This window comes from Pinus tabuliformis, chromosome X, assembly GCF_031772625.1.
Source record: "Pinus tabuliformis cultivar Carrire ecotype Pingquan chromosome X, CPIR1, whole genome shotgun sequence".
Taxonomy (NCBI): domain Eukaryota; kingdom Viridiplantae; phylum Streptophyta; class Pinopsida; order Pinales; family Pinaceae; genus Pinus; species Pinus tabuliformis.
Genome location: NC_142308.1, coordinates 1,472,364,362 through 1,472,379,156, shown reverse-complemented (window position 1 = coordinate 1,472,379,156; position 14,795 = coordinate 1,472,364,362). Strand labels below are relative to the sequence as shown.

At 37.0% G+C, this 14,795-nt stretch overlaps 1 protein-coding gene across 4 annotated transcripts in view; it reads right to left on the bottom strand.

Moving 5' to 3' along the window:
• LOC149145557 (uncharacterized) overlaps nt 1–14,795 on the bottom strand; it is a 398,828-nt gene that overhangs the window by 146,494 nt on the left and 237,539 nt on the right. For all 4 annotated transcript variants that reach the window (XM_089449630.1, XM_089449631.1, XM_089449632.1 and 1 more), the window contains 3 exons: nt 486–562; nt 325–364; nt 152–209 (listed from right to left, as the gene is read on the bottom strand). In XM_089449630.1, coding sequence (XP_089305756.1) covers nt 152–209; nt 325–364; nt 486–562 — 175 coding nt within the window. The remainder of the gene's footprint in view (nt 1–151; nt 210–324; nt 365–485; nt 563–14,795) is intronic.

Genomic DNA, 14,795 nt, shown 5'->3' with positions numbered 1-14,795 from the left:
TATATAATAATCGTTTCAACAAGGTTGGTCATGGCCAGAATTGAAGATTACACCATTCGCAACATCTTAGGGTGATTTCATGATACATCCTAAAGAAATCAAACAAAACATAATACAATGGTATAAAGTTTCCATGTATGCATGTACTTACGATGTCGCCTCCAAATTTGAAATTATCTCGTTCCCCTTTTTCTTATCAGATTTTCCTCCTGATATGCCAGAAAAGAAAAAATCCACTTACTAAGGGCCATCACAAGAGAATTTAAACACGAAAATTTTATTCCATCTTTAAACAAATTAACAAGCCTTATGAACAATATTTACCTTCTAATGACTCGGGAATGTACTTTGCTAGTCGATATTTCTGGAAATCAGAACCGATTTTAGATAGAAGAAAGAGCATAGATAATAAAGCAATGCATGCATATTTGCAAATACACAAAACTACTCTATTATTAAAAAAACCAAAAACTAAATGCATCAACCTGCAAATGGCTTTTCACATGATAGATGGTAAGTCCTTGAACACCCATCACCTTAAGTACTCCCTTGGGCGTCGCCCCTACAAATATGTAACAATACACAGGAGTGACACCAGGTTTTATAGATGAAAATGCTTTTCAAAGTAGCATCCTCGACAAGTCCAAAAAATTAATGTAATAATAATGTAATGCATTCACTTTAGTAAATGTTCATTGTTACATGAGTAAGCACCAGACATAATCACTATGAGACTACGTAAAGTAAAAAATGATAAATTATACAAATAAAAAGCACAGGATGTGCGTATGTGATGAATTGTTATTAATACATGAAAATGTTATTTGAATAAGTTAACTATTGTCATGAAGCGATGTAATAAAAGGAGGTGGTTGTGCTCATTGGAGGAAAACTTTGAAAAAGTTATATAATGAACAAAATTCATTTGGAAAGACAGACAAACGAGAGATGCATTTGAATATGCAAGAGAAGAAGGAGACAAGTCATCTAGGGGATCTACAAATAGAGGCAGATCATGCACTCTAGAAGGACATAGATAGGATTGTTCTCAGATTGTGGAGTCTAGTGTAATACTTGTATTATTGTTGAATTGCATCTCCGACGACCTGTCTTCTCCAAACGTTGTCATAGATAAGTTATCTTCTGTACCTGAATTATGCTTTTAATGGAGTGGTTGAAACTTGTTTCCAAATTTAAATGTGTTTTCATAATGGCTATATTTGAATGTGATGTGATGAACAAAAATTTAATGTAATATTTTCGTTGAATCAACAATACACACATTCTTTGATGTTTAAACAATATATCATATTATTAAGCATTGACTGGGAAAGGCAGTCTAACATTCATTCCAAAACTTAATCAAAAGCCTGAATGTCAGACATTTAATGATAGAAATAAAACCAGTATAGGTCCATCTTAACTTCAAATCTATCATGCCCTGAAAGGGATCAAATCCTTTGACAAACAAACATTTCCTCAATTTTTTTCAATTTAAGAAAAGTTTTAACCTGAAAGGGCATGATCCTTCTCTATGGGTGATAACTCAGGAGTTAAGATGAATCTATGTTGTTTCTTCATATATATATATATATATATATATATATATCCTTCAAATTGTGTAACACACGATTCAAATGTTTTTACCATAAGATTTTTTTTAGTTTCAATTATTTTATAGTTAGATAGACAGATAAATATTCTAGTTATGACCAACATTGAAATATTTTACTTATGGTTGAAATTGAAATATTTTTCTTATTATTAATATTTTTTAAATGATGGGTGTCAACTTTTTTTTTAATTCTTCGTAGGTTCGAAAAGGTCTTCTACATGAACTTGGTGTATTAGCATGTAGAAGATGGTTGACAGCCTCTTTAGGTGCTTGCTTGGTGGAGTAAGTGATTCAGGACATCTTTCCTAAGTCTAACTAAAGAAAAATACAACAATTAAAGTCAATTAATTATTGTGGACTATAAAGCCAAAGTATTAAGGATAAATAATTTAATTATTCAAGTGACTTTGTCATGTCCCCAATAAATAATTTTCTAAGTAAAATCATCATTTTTGCAATTTTGGCATTGAGAAATATTTTTGGCATATAAAACTTAGGAAAGGTGGGTTATGGAGGCTCCACTTAATTTTGGAGAAAAAGGAGGCTGCAAACATTAGAGAAAAGAAAAATTAAATTTGTAGTGGGATGTGGGGGCCACCCAAAAAGGGGAATTCGAACCCCTTAGGAAAATCGAACCAAGGGAGAAGGAGGCAAGAAAGGGAGTTCGAACTAGTGGGGGCCACAAGGAGGAAAGGGAGCAACAATTATAAATAGAGGAGGAGAACCTCATTTGGACAGCTTTAGCCATTTGATTTCAGAACTAGAGTTTGCTTGAGCTGATTAGCCAAGTCAACCAGTGCTGCTTAGCACAAGGAATTTCCAAGCGGGAATTCCACCTCTTCTTCGGTGAACTTCGAGTGTCACCCTAGGAGAGAATTTGAGAGTTGATTCCAGGTAGTTTTGGGAGCCGTTTGCAGTGATTCTTCAGCTGGTGTGAGTTTCCTCAAGGATGCAGGAGAAATTTCGTGGTGTTGAGGAGAGCCAGCAAATAGCAGGATTTTTACAGGAAAAAATTTAGAGATTCTCCCTCAAGAAGGATGAGAATTTCCTTGGAGATTTGCAGGCTGGAAGTATTGTTATTTGGGAGGCTGAATTTTTCTTCTCCAGGGCCTGCACAGGGTTTGTGGATTCCTTCTGCACAGTCTTGTGAGCAGCAGTTTCTGGGAGTTGGGTAAGGAGAAATAAGGAGGATTGGAGTGACTTTTTGCAGGTGATTGAAGGGGTGAATTTTCCAGCAGTGTTTTGGTGGCATATTTCATCAGTTCTTCTTCCAACTTCTTCAGCCAGCCAGTTAGAGCCATACGCACTTCTTGGTGTCACCGGGGCACTTTGGATTCAACCCAAACCCTTTCTCCCTTTCTAGGTTTTTGTCGGTTTATTGAGGACGCTCCAGCTAATTTGGCATATTTTCTGAGCACTTTTAAGGGAAAAATTCCTAGCTCCATACAGTAGTCAACAATAGTAAATTACTAGAGGATGGCGCAGTTCACTCTAGGACCATTTCCACCACTTAGGTTGGTGAGATATTTTTGGGTTTTCCTAGGCTTCTAGTGAGGAGGCCACTCACCCAGTTTTATTCCATTCCGGGAACTTTTCCATAGCAGTTTCTCTTGTTCCATTCCATCAGCAGCCAGTAGGAATTCTAGGTAGAGAGCATATTTCTTGGGAGAGTTATGCCTACACTTGGGCCATTACACTCTAACCTGGGTTCTGCATAGCTTGCAGTAGAAAGCCCAAGTTCTATTGTCCTTACTCATTGTACTCATCATTCTTGAGATTTATAGAATGGCCTAGTGGTTCTTCTTTATTTTCCTGGTGTTTTGATATGCATGTGCGGTATTTGTTTATGGTTGTTGTTCCTTGTACATGTTTTTGTTATTTGTTGTAAATTTTCAATTTGGAACATTATAAACTTAGATATGATCTCAACCATTGATCTTAAGAGAGGTGAGATCTAGTCTCAGTTGTCAATCACATAAGAGATTAGGGCTAGGGATTTGGCTCAATGAAGTTATAAAAGAAGCCTAATGGAGAGGTGGAAGACACAACAAAACTATATAATATTGAGGAAGTGATCTTCTCAAGGGGAGGAAGAAATTTTCTCCATAATGAGAGGTTGAGCTAGACTAAAGAGAAGGGAGAAATAGTGCAGGAAAATTTTGGAAGTAATTAAAAGGAGGCTAAGTTCAAGGAATCAAGCAGTCGAGTAGCTAAAGCGCTATAATATACCTAGTGGAAAATTAACAGTGATAAACAAACACATGCAACACATTCAACACCATAAATTTCACACAAAAATCAAATAACCAGAAATGCTCCAGGAACACGCCAAAATGAGCCAATTTTCATTATATAATAGAGGGAGTACAATATGAAATGGAAGGAATGCACCTGGGCTTGCTTAAAGCAAGGAATCAAGCAGTCGAGTAGCTAAAGCGCTATAATATTCCTAGTGGAAGATTAGTAGTGATAAATAAGCACATGCAGCACATTCAATACGATAAATTTCACAAAAATCAGATAACCAGAAATGCTCCAGAAACACGCCAAAATGGGCCAATTTTATTATATATATAGAGGGAGTACAATATGAATTGGAAGGAGTGCACCTGGGCTTGCTTAAAGCAAGCTACAAGCCCCAGGTGAATGAATATCAGCTGCCCAAATGATGTAGAATGTCTCCCCACCAAAATTTTGTGTTGGCCCTTAAAGAAGTGCACTACTAGCTGAAATGAACCTCTGTTTGAGCCCTTAAATCTACCCAGAAAATTCTGCCAAATTATTTCTAAGCTTCTTGCCAAAATCCCAGAAAAACCACAAAGGGTTTCCTCTAGTGTTAAATTATGCAACTAGGGTTAATTCCACTTTGGACGGCTCATTTGATGAAGATAATTGTTGCATTAAATTCCTCTCTTCGAGAGGTCCAAAATTGACCTAAAGATCACCCATTTTGGACAAGCAAAAGTTGGATTTTTAATTTATTTTCACTCATGTACAAATTGTTAAGGTCGGCTTCAATGACATGTAGGCTCAGAAGCCCAAAGGACGTGTCTTTTCACCCACTCGGATTGGTATAAATACAAGAGGCCTTCATCCTCATTTGGCACTTCATCATCACACATATCTTATCTCACCTCCTCCTATTTGGTTCGTACAGCTCAGAAATAGAAGTCTTCTCTCTCTCTAATGTGAAGTACAGGTGGCCGAATTACAGGGTTGACTACAGGGCCGAATTACAGAGTTGAATTTCAGACAATTGCAGAACGTTTACCAGCGTTGACCTGGGAGAAATCTATGTTACTTGGAGCGGGAGCAGAAGCGGGGAGCGGGAGCGGAAGCGGGAGCGGGAGCGACCATTTTCAGAAGCTCCCGGTTTGGGAGCGAATCCCGAAGCGATTTTTTAAAAATATATATATATATATATATTTTATATTTTTTAATTTTTGATACATATATGTCAACAAAAACATGTAGAATGATGAATTAGACATAAAAAACATAAAAAACATAGATTGATCATTGAACCATATCACATCAATCATCTAGAAATTATAATCGTCATCAACCATGTCCATAAGTTAGTAAAATAGATATTACAACTGCAACATATTGAGTCTTAGACTCTTATAAATCATGATTCATCAAATTCAATCTTAAAGTTCCAACTTCAAGCTTTCAGAATTGAAAATTTCAAAATTCAATAACATTTATCATCATTGATCACCAAAGTTGTACTTGTAAGCTAAGTTTAACCATTACAAACTTCAAGTAATATCGAAGATATTTCTAAGTCCTAACTTCTAGTTCTAACTGTTAACATGATATGAAATGTTAAAAATTTTATAAAATGAAACATGAATAATGAGATGAAATGAAACAACTTTAGTCTTTCACAAAGCATCATATTCATAATTCACAATCATTACCAATGAGTTATAATTGCCAAGGCCCAACTTCAAACTTCAAATTTTCATTGTCACAGTGATATAATGTTTACAAAAAATATCATTATGATATGAAAGAGTCAAGAGTCAAGGACTCAAAACTCAACAGTTATGAAAACTAAAGTCTAATAGAAACTAAAAAAGACAAGTAAACTGTAAATCTACATGTGGCCCTTGCCACGAGAGTCTCCAGGAGTATAAGCAGGTCGTGGTGGTCTTCTAGGAGTCTCCCGCACAGACCGACGACCAGAACTAGAACCTCCACGCGCGAGGGTGTAGATGGAGGTGGCGACAACAAAGGAACAAGACTCGGACCTCGAGCACTGCTACCAGTAGATGATGGAGGTGAGGTGGAGGTGGCATGGCTGCTGCATCTGCTTCAATTTCATCCCTTACAAGTTCATCTTCTAGTTCTTCAATATGTACAACGCCATCCTCCAAATTGTCATCCTCTGGGTGATTGTCCCAAATTTTATATGTGGGATCCTCATTAGCCCGATCACAGTAATGACTCAACAACCTCAAGTTGTAGTGCACATAAACCAAGCTTTCTGCTCGGTTTTCATTGAGTCTATTTCTTTTCACATTATGTATATAGCTGTAGGTGCTCCAACACCTCTCTGCAGAAGAAGAATTTACAACCTGTGAAAGAACTTTTTTTGCCAATTTTGGCAAAAGTCCGTGGCCGCCATATGTTTCCCACCATGTGAGAGTATCAAATTTATCTCTGTCGTCCATTGCATGGAAGTTACCATACAAACCACTGCCACTGAGGTATTTTCCTATTTCAAGGCGCACAGCTGCACATTCCTCCCTGTCAGGTATCAATTTCTAATGCTTCCAAATATCCTCTAGTTACCTCTTGATCTAAGTGGGGTTTGGTCCTAACCCCACCCCCTGCTGCAGGTTTGCCCAACCAAGATGAAGAGTAGTATTTTGGCGTAAGGATATACGCCAAGCAATGTAGTGGAACATTAAGCTTATTCCACCGTTCACACACACAATCATAAATTAGTTTGTACAAGTTGGGATCTCTATTATGAACAATATCTTTTATTTGCCCCAACATGGTATCCATTTGCTCATACACCTCGCCAATCACTGGTTTGTCTGTATCTGCAAACCGAATCATGTGATAAATTGGCTTGGTGAAATCCAATACCTGCCTCACACTTGTCCAAAAATGCCCATCAAGAGCGGCCTCCACCATTTCAAAACCTCCCATGTCAGCTGCATTTGTAGCCCTTTCCTTTAATACCTGCCAATGTGGACTTGATACCATGCTAGCTAATGCCTCTCTTACCTTCACAAGGCGCCTGAAGGTGAGGTAATAGCTACCAAATCTTGTCTTCGCAATCTTCAGCAACTCCAATCTCGAGTGATTGCGGAAAAGGCCATGGGTATTGCTATGATTTGTAATAAATTTTATCATTTGTTTGCCTTTCTTGTACAAATCACCAATCCATTTGTATTGTGCATTTTGTTTTTGACAATATCATGCAACAAAAGGTTCAATGTGTGAACCAAACATCCAGACCAAAATATGTTGGGGTATTTATCCTCAATAATTGCTCCCGCTGCCTTACAATTAGCAGCATTATCAGTGATGACTTGGATGACATTGTATGGGCCAATACGCTCAATTGTTTCAAGTAATGCTTCTGCAATGTTGATAGCGGTCTTGAACTTGTCTGAGTAATCATGTGCAGCTAGAAAGATGGGACCACTAACAGACACAGCAAGAACACTTATCAATGGCTTGCCTTTTACATTTGTCCATCCATCAGATACAATGGACACCCCATAGTCAGTCCAAGAACTTGTCATTTTATTCAAAGAATGTGATATTTTTGCTTTTTCATGATCAAGGCAACGGTTCTTGCCTTGTCATACCCAGGGCTCTTGTATCCTTTAGGGGCATCATTTATGGCAGAAACCATTTCGTGCCAATAAGGTGAGCGTAGAACATTGAATGGTATCCCACATGCATAGAGAAACCTGTAAACTTTTGAATCCACATCATTCCTACACCCCTCATCAAGGAAATCTGATATGGTTCTACGGCGTAAAGATGATGACCCTGTGCCTCCATGTCCATAGGCATATCCACTGCCTTGGGAGGATGCTGAAGGAGTTCTTTGTGAGCTTGGTTCAAAGAAACCCCTTGATCTTTTTGTTCTGTATTGGGCTTCCTCCTCTTCCTTTATGTATTTGGCTCTATCTGCTGTTGACACCGCTGCACAAGTTTTGATTCCTATTTGTTTCTCTCCATCCCATGGCCTTTTCCCGCAGAGGTGTCTTCTAGCACGGGTGTATGAACCTGTGTAATCAGTGTTGCAATGGGGGCAATGAAATTTAGTGGTTCCACCCCCTCTCCCTGTTTCAGCCCTTTGAACATATTTCCACAGTGGAGTTTGGTCTTGTTTAGTTTTTTGAGGGTCATGTTCACCTCCTCCACCTCCTCCTCACTGGGGTTTTCACCCATTTGACTTCCTCCGGTTTCTTCATCCACCTCTTCAGTTTCAGGCCCCCTCCGTTTCCTACTCTCCACCACCATAATAACCATAAAAGGGACCAGGAAGAGGAAAATGCCAATAAATATCCCCAGGTCCATGGTGTTTGATGTTTGTAGGGTTTGAGTCTTGAATCTGCAAATTAATTTAGTTTATTGGGATTAATTCATTTAATTTATTAATTTAATTTAAATACATGATCTTTAAACTCAAACAGCTAAATTAAACTAACCAAATTAACTACCTAACCAGCTAAACTAACTAAATGATTAAGTTACTTACCTCTGCAGGCTTGCTCCTCGCTCCTTGGCACTTGCTCCTCGCTCCTCAGCTCTGGCTCCTTGCTCCTCAGCTCTTGCTCCTTGCTCCTTTGCTCTTGCTCCAGCTCTCAATCTCTTGCTCAATGAAGTTGAAATGAAATTTTTTTGGCCCATTGGGCTTATAAAATAAAAAAAAAATTCTAAATTTTTTTGAAATTTCGGGTCTGGCGGATTTTTTTCCGCCGACCCGCTCCCGCCCGGCTGAAATCGCTCCCGGAGCGATTTTTAATGCCCGGGAGCGATCAGGGAGCGATCGCTCCCGGGCATTAAAAATCGCTCTGGGAGCTCGGGAGCGATCGCTCCCTAAGTCGCTCCCTGACAGACCAGGGAGCGCAAATTTTTTTAAGGGAGCGCGCTCCCGAAAATCGCTCCCGTCCGGGAGCGATTTTGGGAGCGCGCTCCCGAGCCGCTCCCGCCCGGAGCGCGGTTCGGGAGCGGGTTCGAGGGGGGGGGGGCGCTCCCCCGCAACATAGGGAGAAATTGACATCATTTGACTTCGGTTTTGGGTGGAAAAAATCGATTTTTGCAGGCCACATTGAAGGACACCAAAATTAAGGAATTCTGAGCAGTTTGACTGTCATTGACTTTCTGGTTTGACCGCAGAAAATTGCAGACTGTAACAACAGACTTTCTCTCTCCTTTGACTGGGTTTGACCGAAGTTTTTGGGACTATTTTGACTGATCCTTGACCAGCAAAAGAGGCCGCATTGATTGGAGCAGATTTGTCCATGATTTGACTGTTGTTGACTTGACTGGTTAGGGCAGTCAACTGCTGTTGACTTTTTGCAGATTTGATAGTCAACTAAATTTGACTTTTCTTCATCATTTTGGCATAGATTTGACTTTACATTGTTGGGATATTGGATATGGATGATGTACTCTCTCTGCTGAACATTTGAAGACAATCTAATAAGAAGAAGATTTGCAAGGGTTTTCCCCACAGTGGGTTTTGCCCTGGTCTTTGACCAAATTTGTGTCTCTTGTCTCTTGGCTATCTTTTATTGTGCATTTGCTTAATTGTTCTATCTACTATTGCTCTACTGCTATTGGATAATTGAAGAAGTGAAATTGCTAAATTGGATGCTATTGAACTTTGTTGAAGTAATAGTTGCAGCATAGAACAAATTGATGAAAAATTAATAGTTTTGACGCTCCAAAATGACCCCTATTTTCCCCCACACTCCTCCACTACCATAAATGATAACCTGTGAGGAAATACAGTGTGTGCAGCTCAGCTCACCAAATGTTGAAAACCCCCCTTAAATCCCCTCCTATCAGACCCCAATCAACCCCAACTCCAAAATCCTCCGCTCAAGACACCCCCACTTACAGCTCCACCCAAGACTGCGCAGTCTTGTGACCATACAGCGCAGGCCCTGCAAGAGAAATTCGATCTGCTGATGTAGACTCCCTTTACTCCTGAAATTTCCCTTCTATCCACCTGTAAATTGGACAAGGAATGTCCAGCAATGTGTAAGGCCTCTAATTTTCGGCACCCACTCTCCAAAGGACAGTGTGGCTCCTGGTTCTACGTCCAATCTGATCAAGGGAATTCGTGGCACCTGTGCTACACCTCTCCCAGCCTCCACAAGTCAATGAAAATGACTTCCTAGGGTGGCACTCGAAGTCCACCGAAGAAAGGGTGAGTTTCCTCCTTGGGAAACTCTGGTGCTCAACAACACTTTGTAACTCAGCTGAACAGCTAGAGCAATAATGAGAATGTCAAATGATCAAAAGTGTCAAATGATGCTATCTTCCTCCTATTTATAATTGTTGCTCTCTCACTTCATGTGGATCCCTCCACCAAGTAATCAAACTGCCTCCTAGGCCATTCAAACTTCTCTTCCACTAAGGAAATAATTCAACCCCCTTGTCCTAAGTATTTTCCCAAAATTGCCTTGGTCCCTCAAAATTCAAAAAATTGCAAAAATTGTAGTTCTCCTTAGCAAAATATTTTAGGAAAGGACATTACAAGTGCAAAAGAGGCCAATATATCCAATGGAGTGATTTCTTGGAGTGCGTAGGGGTCATACAAGGAAAAGAGAGGGCGAATTTTTTAATGCCGGAGGCTGGGTTTCCACAAGGCCAAATTCTTTAAGAGATCGATTTTCTAGTGGGCCAAATTCCTTGAGCTCATTTTCCAAGTGGGGCTGAGTTACAAGTTCCAGCAGTTCATTTTTCTGTGTATTTTCTCTATGGGTCAAGGCCCAGATTTCCCTGAGAATTTTAATGAAGGAAAATTATTATGGGTGTATACTTACTGTTGGCATGTGATTTATTTCTCTATTTTTCCATTGCAATTTATTTTTTCATAAGTTAAATACTAGTGACTTTATTTTACAACAACTTGGAATTTTATTTAATAATTTTCTGGGAATAAAAATTATTGAGGTATAAATAAATTTGGGTTGGTATTGGAAATTTAACAGGATATCAATGTAATACTAACTAGAGAAATACAGTGAAATATCAAAACATGAACTAGCTACAGCAAACAAATAAGCATGCAATCTGAAATCTCCACAAGAACAACAAATTTAAAACACTGTTGAGCAGAAACAATAGAGCTGAGCCATTTTATTAAATATCCAATGAGAATTTGAGTACAAAATGTAGTGGAATGAGTGCACCTGGGCTTGCTAAAGCAAGCATGCAAAATCCAGGTGAGAATGAGGAAAACTCCATGCTGAAAGAGTCTCACCGGTTGTACACTCCGCCTAGAAATTTACTAATGCTGCTGCTAGAGGAAAACTAATATTTGAGGCCTCAAATCTGCTCCAAAATTAGGACAAGACTCTTCAACCCTCGGCCAACAATACCCAGAAAGATTTTGGGCTAATTCTAACCTCCCGGAATTACTCAAAATTATGTGAAATTACCCATTGCTCAGCTCTGCGTCCCACCAGGAAATCTACAATTGCTCCACCCAAAATCCTCCACACAAATAGCTGAGAAAACCACTGAGAAAATAGTGTTGAAATAATGGAGTGAGATTCCAGCTATTTCCCCATCCCAAGACTACAGCAACTACTTTAGCAAAATGGCCCAGTGAAACCCCTGCGCAGGCCCTAGAGAGAAAATTTTGGCCCTCACAAATGCAATCACTTCCAGCCCCGAAACTTCTCAAGGAAACTCGTCCACCTCCAAGCGAAATTCCTGCAAATTCTTGAGGCAAATCTCCCCAACAATTTCCACCTCCAAGCAACTCTATTTCTGCTACTATGTCCTCTTGGAAAAATTGTACCACCTGTTGCAAAGATGAAATGGCTCACAAAATTTAGAAACGAAATTGTAACGAATAAAGGATATAAATAATATAAATATAATGTAAAAGATAATAATCATGAATAATAGTTAATTAAGCTAGTAATTAGGTTGAAGAGGCATGTCTAATAGGACATGACTCTTCATGAAGAGACGCTTGCGTGATATATAAGCAAGCCTCTTGTTCTCATTGTAAATCATTATCATTATCATTCTTATTCATATTTAATATATAATATTTGTATCCTCATGGATATCTATATATTCCAAGTATTCTGGAGTAATTAATTTGTAGAAGGAACTTTGTTCGCTTCATTTGGTATCAGAGCCACATTTGGCTATCAACCTATCATCAACCTTGTTGTTGTCATAATTGAAGCGTTTCGCTATATATTGGGAGATTCTCCATTTTTTAGGCCTTTGGCCATTAAAAAAAAAAATTAACCAAAAAAAATATAAGTAAATAAATTAAAAAAAGAAGAAGAAAATAAAAAGTAAAAAAAAACAAAAAACAAAATGGATACAAAATCTCATACCAAGTATATTTAAAGCTTTTTACGTGGAGAAGCCCGTGGTTTTAAAAACAACCCATGGTAATTGCCCATGGTATTTTAAAAAGTTAAAGGAAAAAAAAGAAAAACAAAAAACAAAAGGAATACGTTTTACTTTTTACGTGGAGAACATTTTAACGGAGGTTTTAAAAACAACCCATGGTAATAGCCCATGGTATTTTAAAAGTTAAAGAAACAAGAATACAAAAGCTCTTACGTGAAAGGTAAATATTACTTTTTACAGGAGTTTTTAAAAACAACCCATGGTAATAGCCCATGGTATTTTAAAAGTAAAAGATATTTTGATAACATTGGAGAAAAAAAATTGTGATCTAAATAATTTTAAATCGTTCAAATCTAAAGATTGTGACCGTACCAAGAGTCACGTCTCATCCAAATTTTCCAAGAAAAAAAAATTATTATAATTATAAAAAAAGGATACTATATAAGCCTTATATAGTTACATATAAAGGAAAAGTGGGTCTCAAAAAAGTATATATAAATTTTATATAATTATAATTTTATAATATATATAAATTAAAATTATATAATATATATAATTTATAATTATATATAAAAAAAATTATTATTATATAATTTTTTTATTAAAAGAGAGAAAAAAAGAAAAGAAGAAGAAGAAAATATTTGAAATATATATATATATTAGATTTTTATAAGAGAGAAGTGGAAATATATTTTATAAATTAAGAGAATATATAAAATTAATAAAAAAAAAAAAAAGAAGAAGAAGAAGAAAAAGGAAAAGAATAAAAGGGTTTTATATAAAAAAAATATTATTATAAAAAAAGAGTGATTTAAAAAGGTATTTAATATTTAAAGAGTAAAATGGAGACTAGTAATGAAAGGTTTCCTAAAACCTTTAGTAAAAGTGTTGATACATTATTTAAAATCAAAGGATCGCTTGCAGGAAGAGATATCATAATCACTATCAGTCCTGCTGAAAAAAGTAATTATGTTAGTCCTAAATGTGCTAACCAATTGGTGATTCCTGAATCAAATATAGTTGAAAAGAATACTTTTGGCGAATATGACAAACAATATGACATAAACAATTTACACCTAAATATTGGAGATTATACTTTTACCTCAAAATTCACCGTGAAAACCTTACGTTTTTTCGATAGTGACATTGATAGTGACATTGTTTTGGGGTTACCTTGGATGGAAACTCTAGGTTCCTTTATTCTAAATACAAAGAAAAAGTTTTTAACATTTTCTTACAAGAAGAAGAAAATAATGCTCCAAGATTTTACACTAAAACCAAATTCAATAACACCAGAAGATATCTCAGATATTTCAAAGGTAATGTCTCAAGAAGGTAAAAAGGTATTACAAAATATGCAAAAAGAAATTGACAAAATCAATGTTGACAAAAATGAAGAAGTTTCTCGATTTAAAAACCATAGCGAAAAATTGCTGACACAAATTAAGAAACTTAAGAAGGATAAGAAGTCATTAGAAAGCCAGGTCCAACAACTTATCAAGAAGGAAGCATCAAATGTAGGAATTCAAGTTGATGACAAAACAACAAATATCGATTCAAGGAATGTCACAACTCAGGAAGAAGACAAGCAAGTTGAAGAAAACACGCGCTTGGATGTTGCAGTTCAAACAATGAACATCCCCAGTGAATGTTTCATAACCAACTCAACAACATCTTCGCCAGAAGAAAATATAAAAATTGGCACATGCCCAGTAAGGAAAAATCAAACAAAAAAAGTTCCATATCGGCATCCAAATCATGAGAACAGACGAATCAACCATGCTACATATTTGAACCAGTCAGAACCGAAACAACAAACTAATGTTCCAAAAAAGAGTAATGTAACCTCAACCCAGTGCTACGAGGACAAGTCGTTACAAAATTTTAGTGATCAGAATGCTATACAGAAGATTAATCTAGGATGGTCTGATCCCTTCTCAGTGCGACAATTTTGTTTGTCACTAAGAAGATCATATCAACTTGTATCAACGAGGATGACTATTCCGAGAGAGAAAGACATTCAAAGCTGAAAAAAAGATCAAGCCTTTTTCATCGACAAGCTTTGAGGACAAAGCTTTTTGAGGAAGAAGGCAATGTAACGAATAAAATATATAAATAATATAAATATAATGTAAAAGATAATAATCATGAATAATAGTTAATTAAGCTAATAATTAGGTTGAAGAGGCATGTCTAATAGGACATGACTCTTCATGAAGAGACGCTTGCGTGATATATAAGCAAGCCTCTTGTTCTCATTGTAAATCATTATCATTATCATTCTTATTCATATTTAATATATAATATTTGTATCCTCATGGATATCTATATATTCCAAGTCTTCTGGAGTAATTAATTTTTAGAAGGAACTTTGTTCGCTTCAGAATTCTCCAATCAGCTCCAAATTTTTCTCCTAGGGTGACACTCTTGGTTCACCGAAAGAGAGTTGGGATTTTCCACTTGGAAATCCCTGTGCTAAGTAGCACTAGTTGACTTGGCTCAGCAGCTCAAGCAAACCCTCCAAAATCAGAAATAAAATGCCAAGATAGAATGATCAAAATGAAGCTCTAGCCTTCCTTAAAAA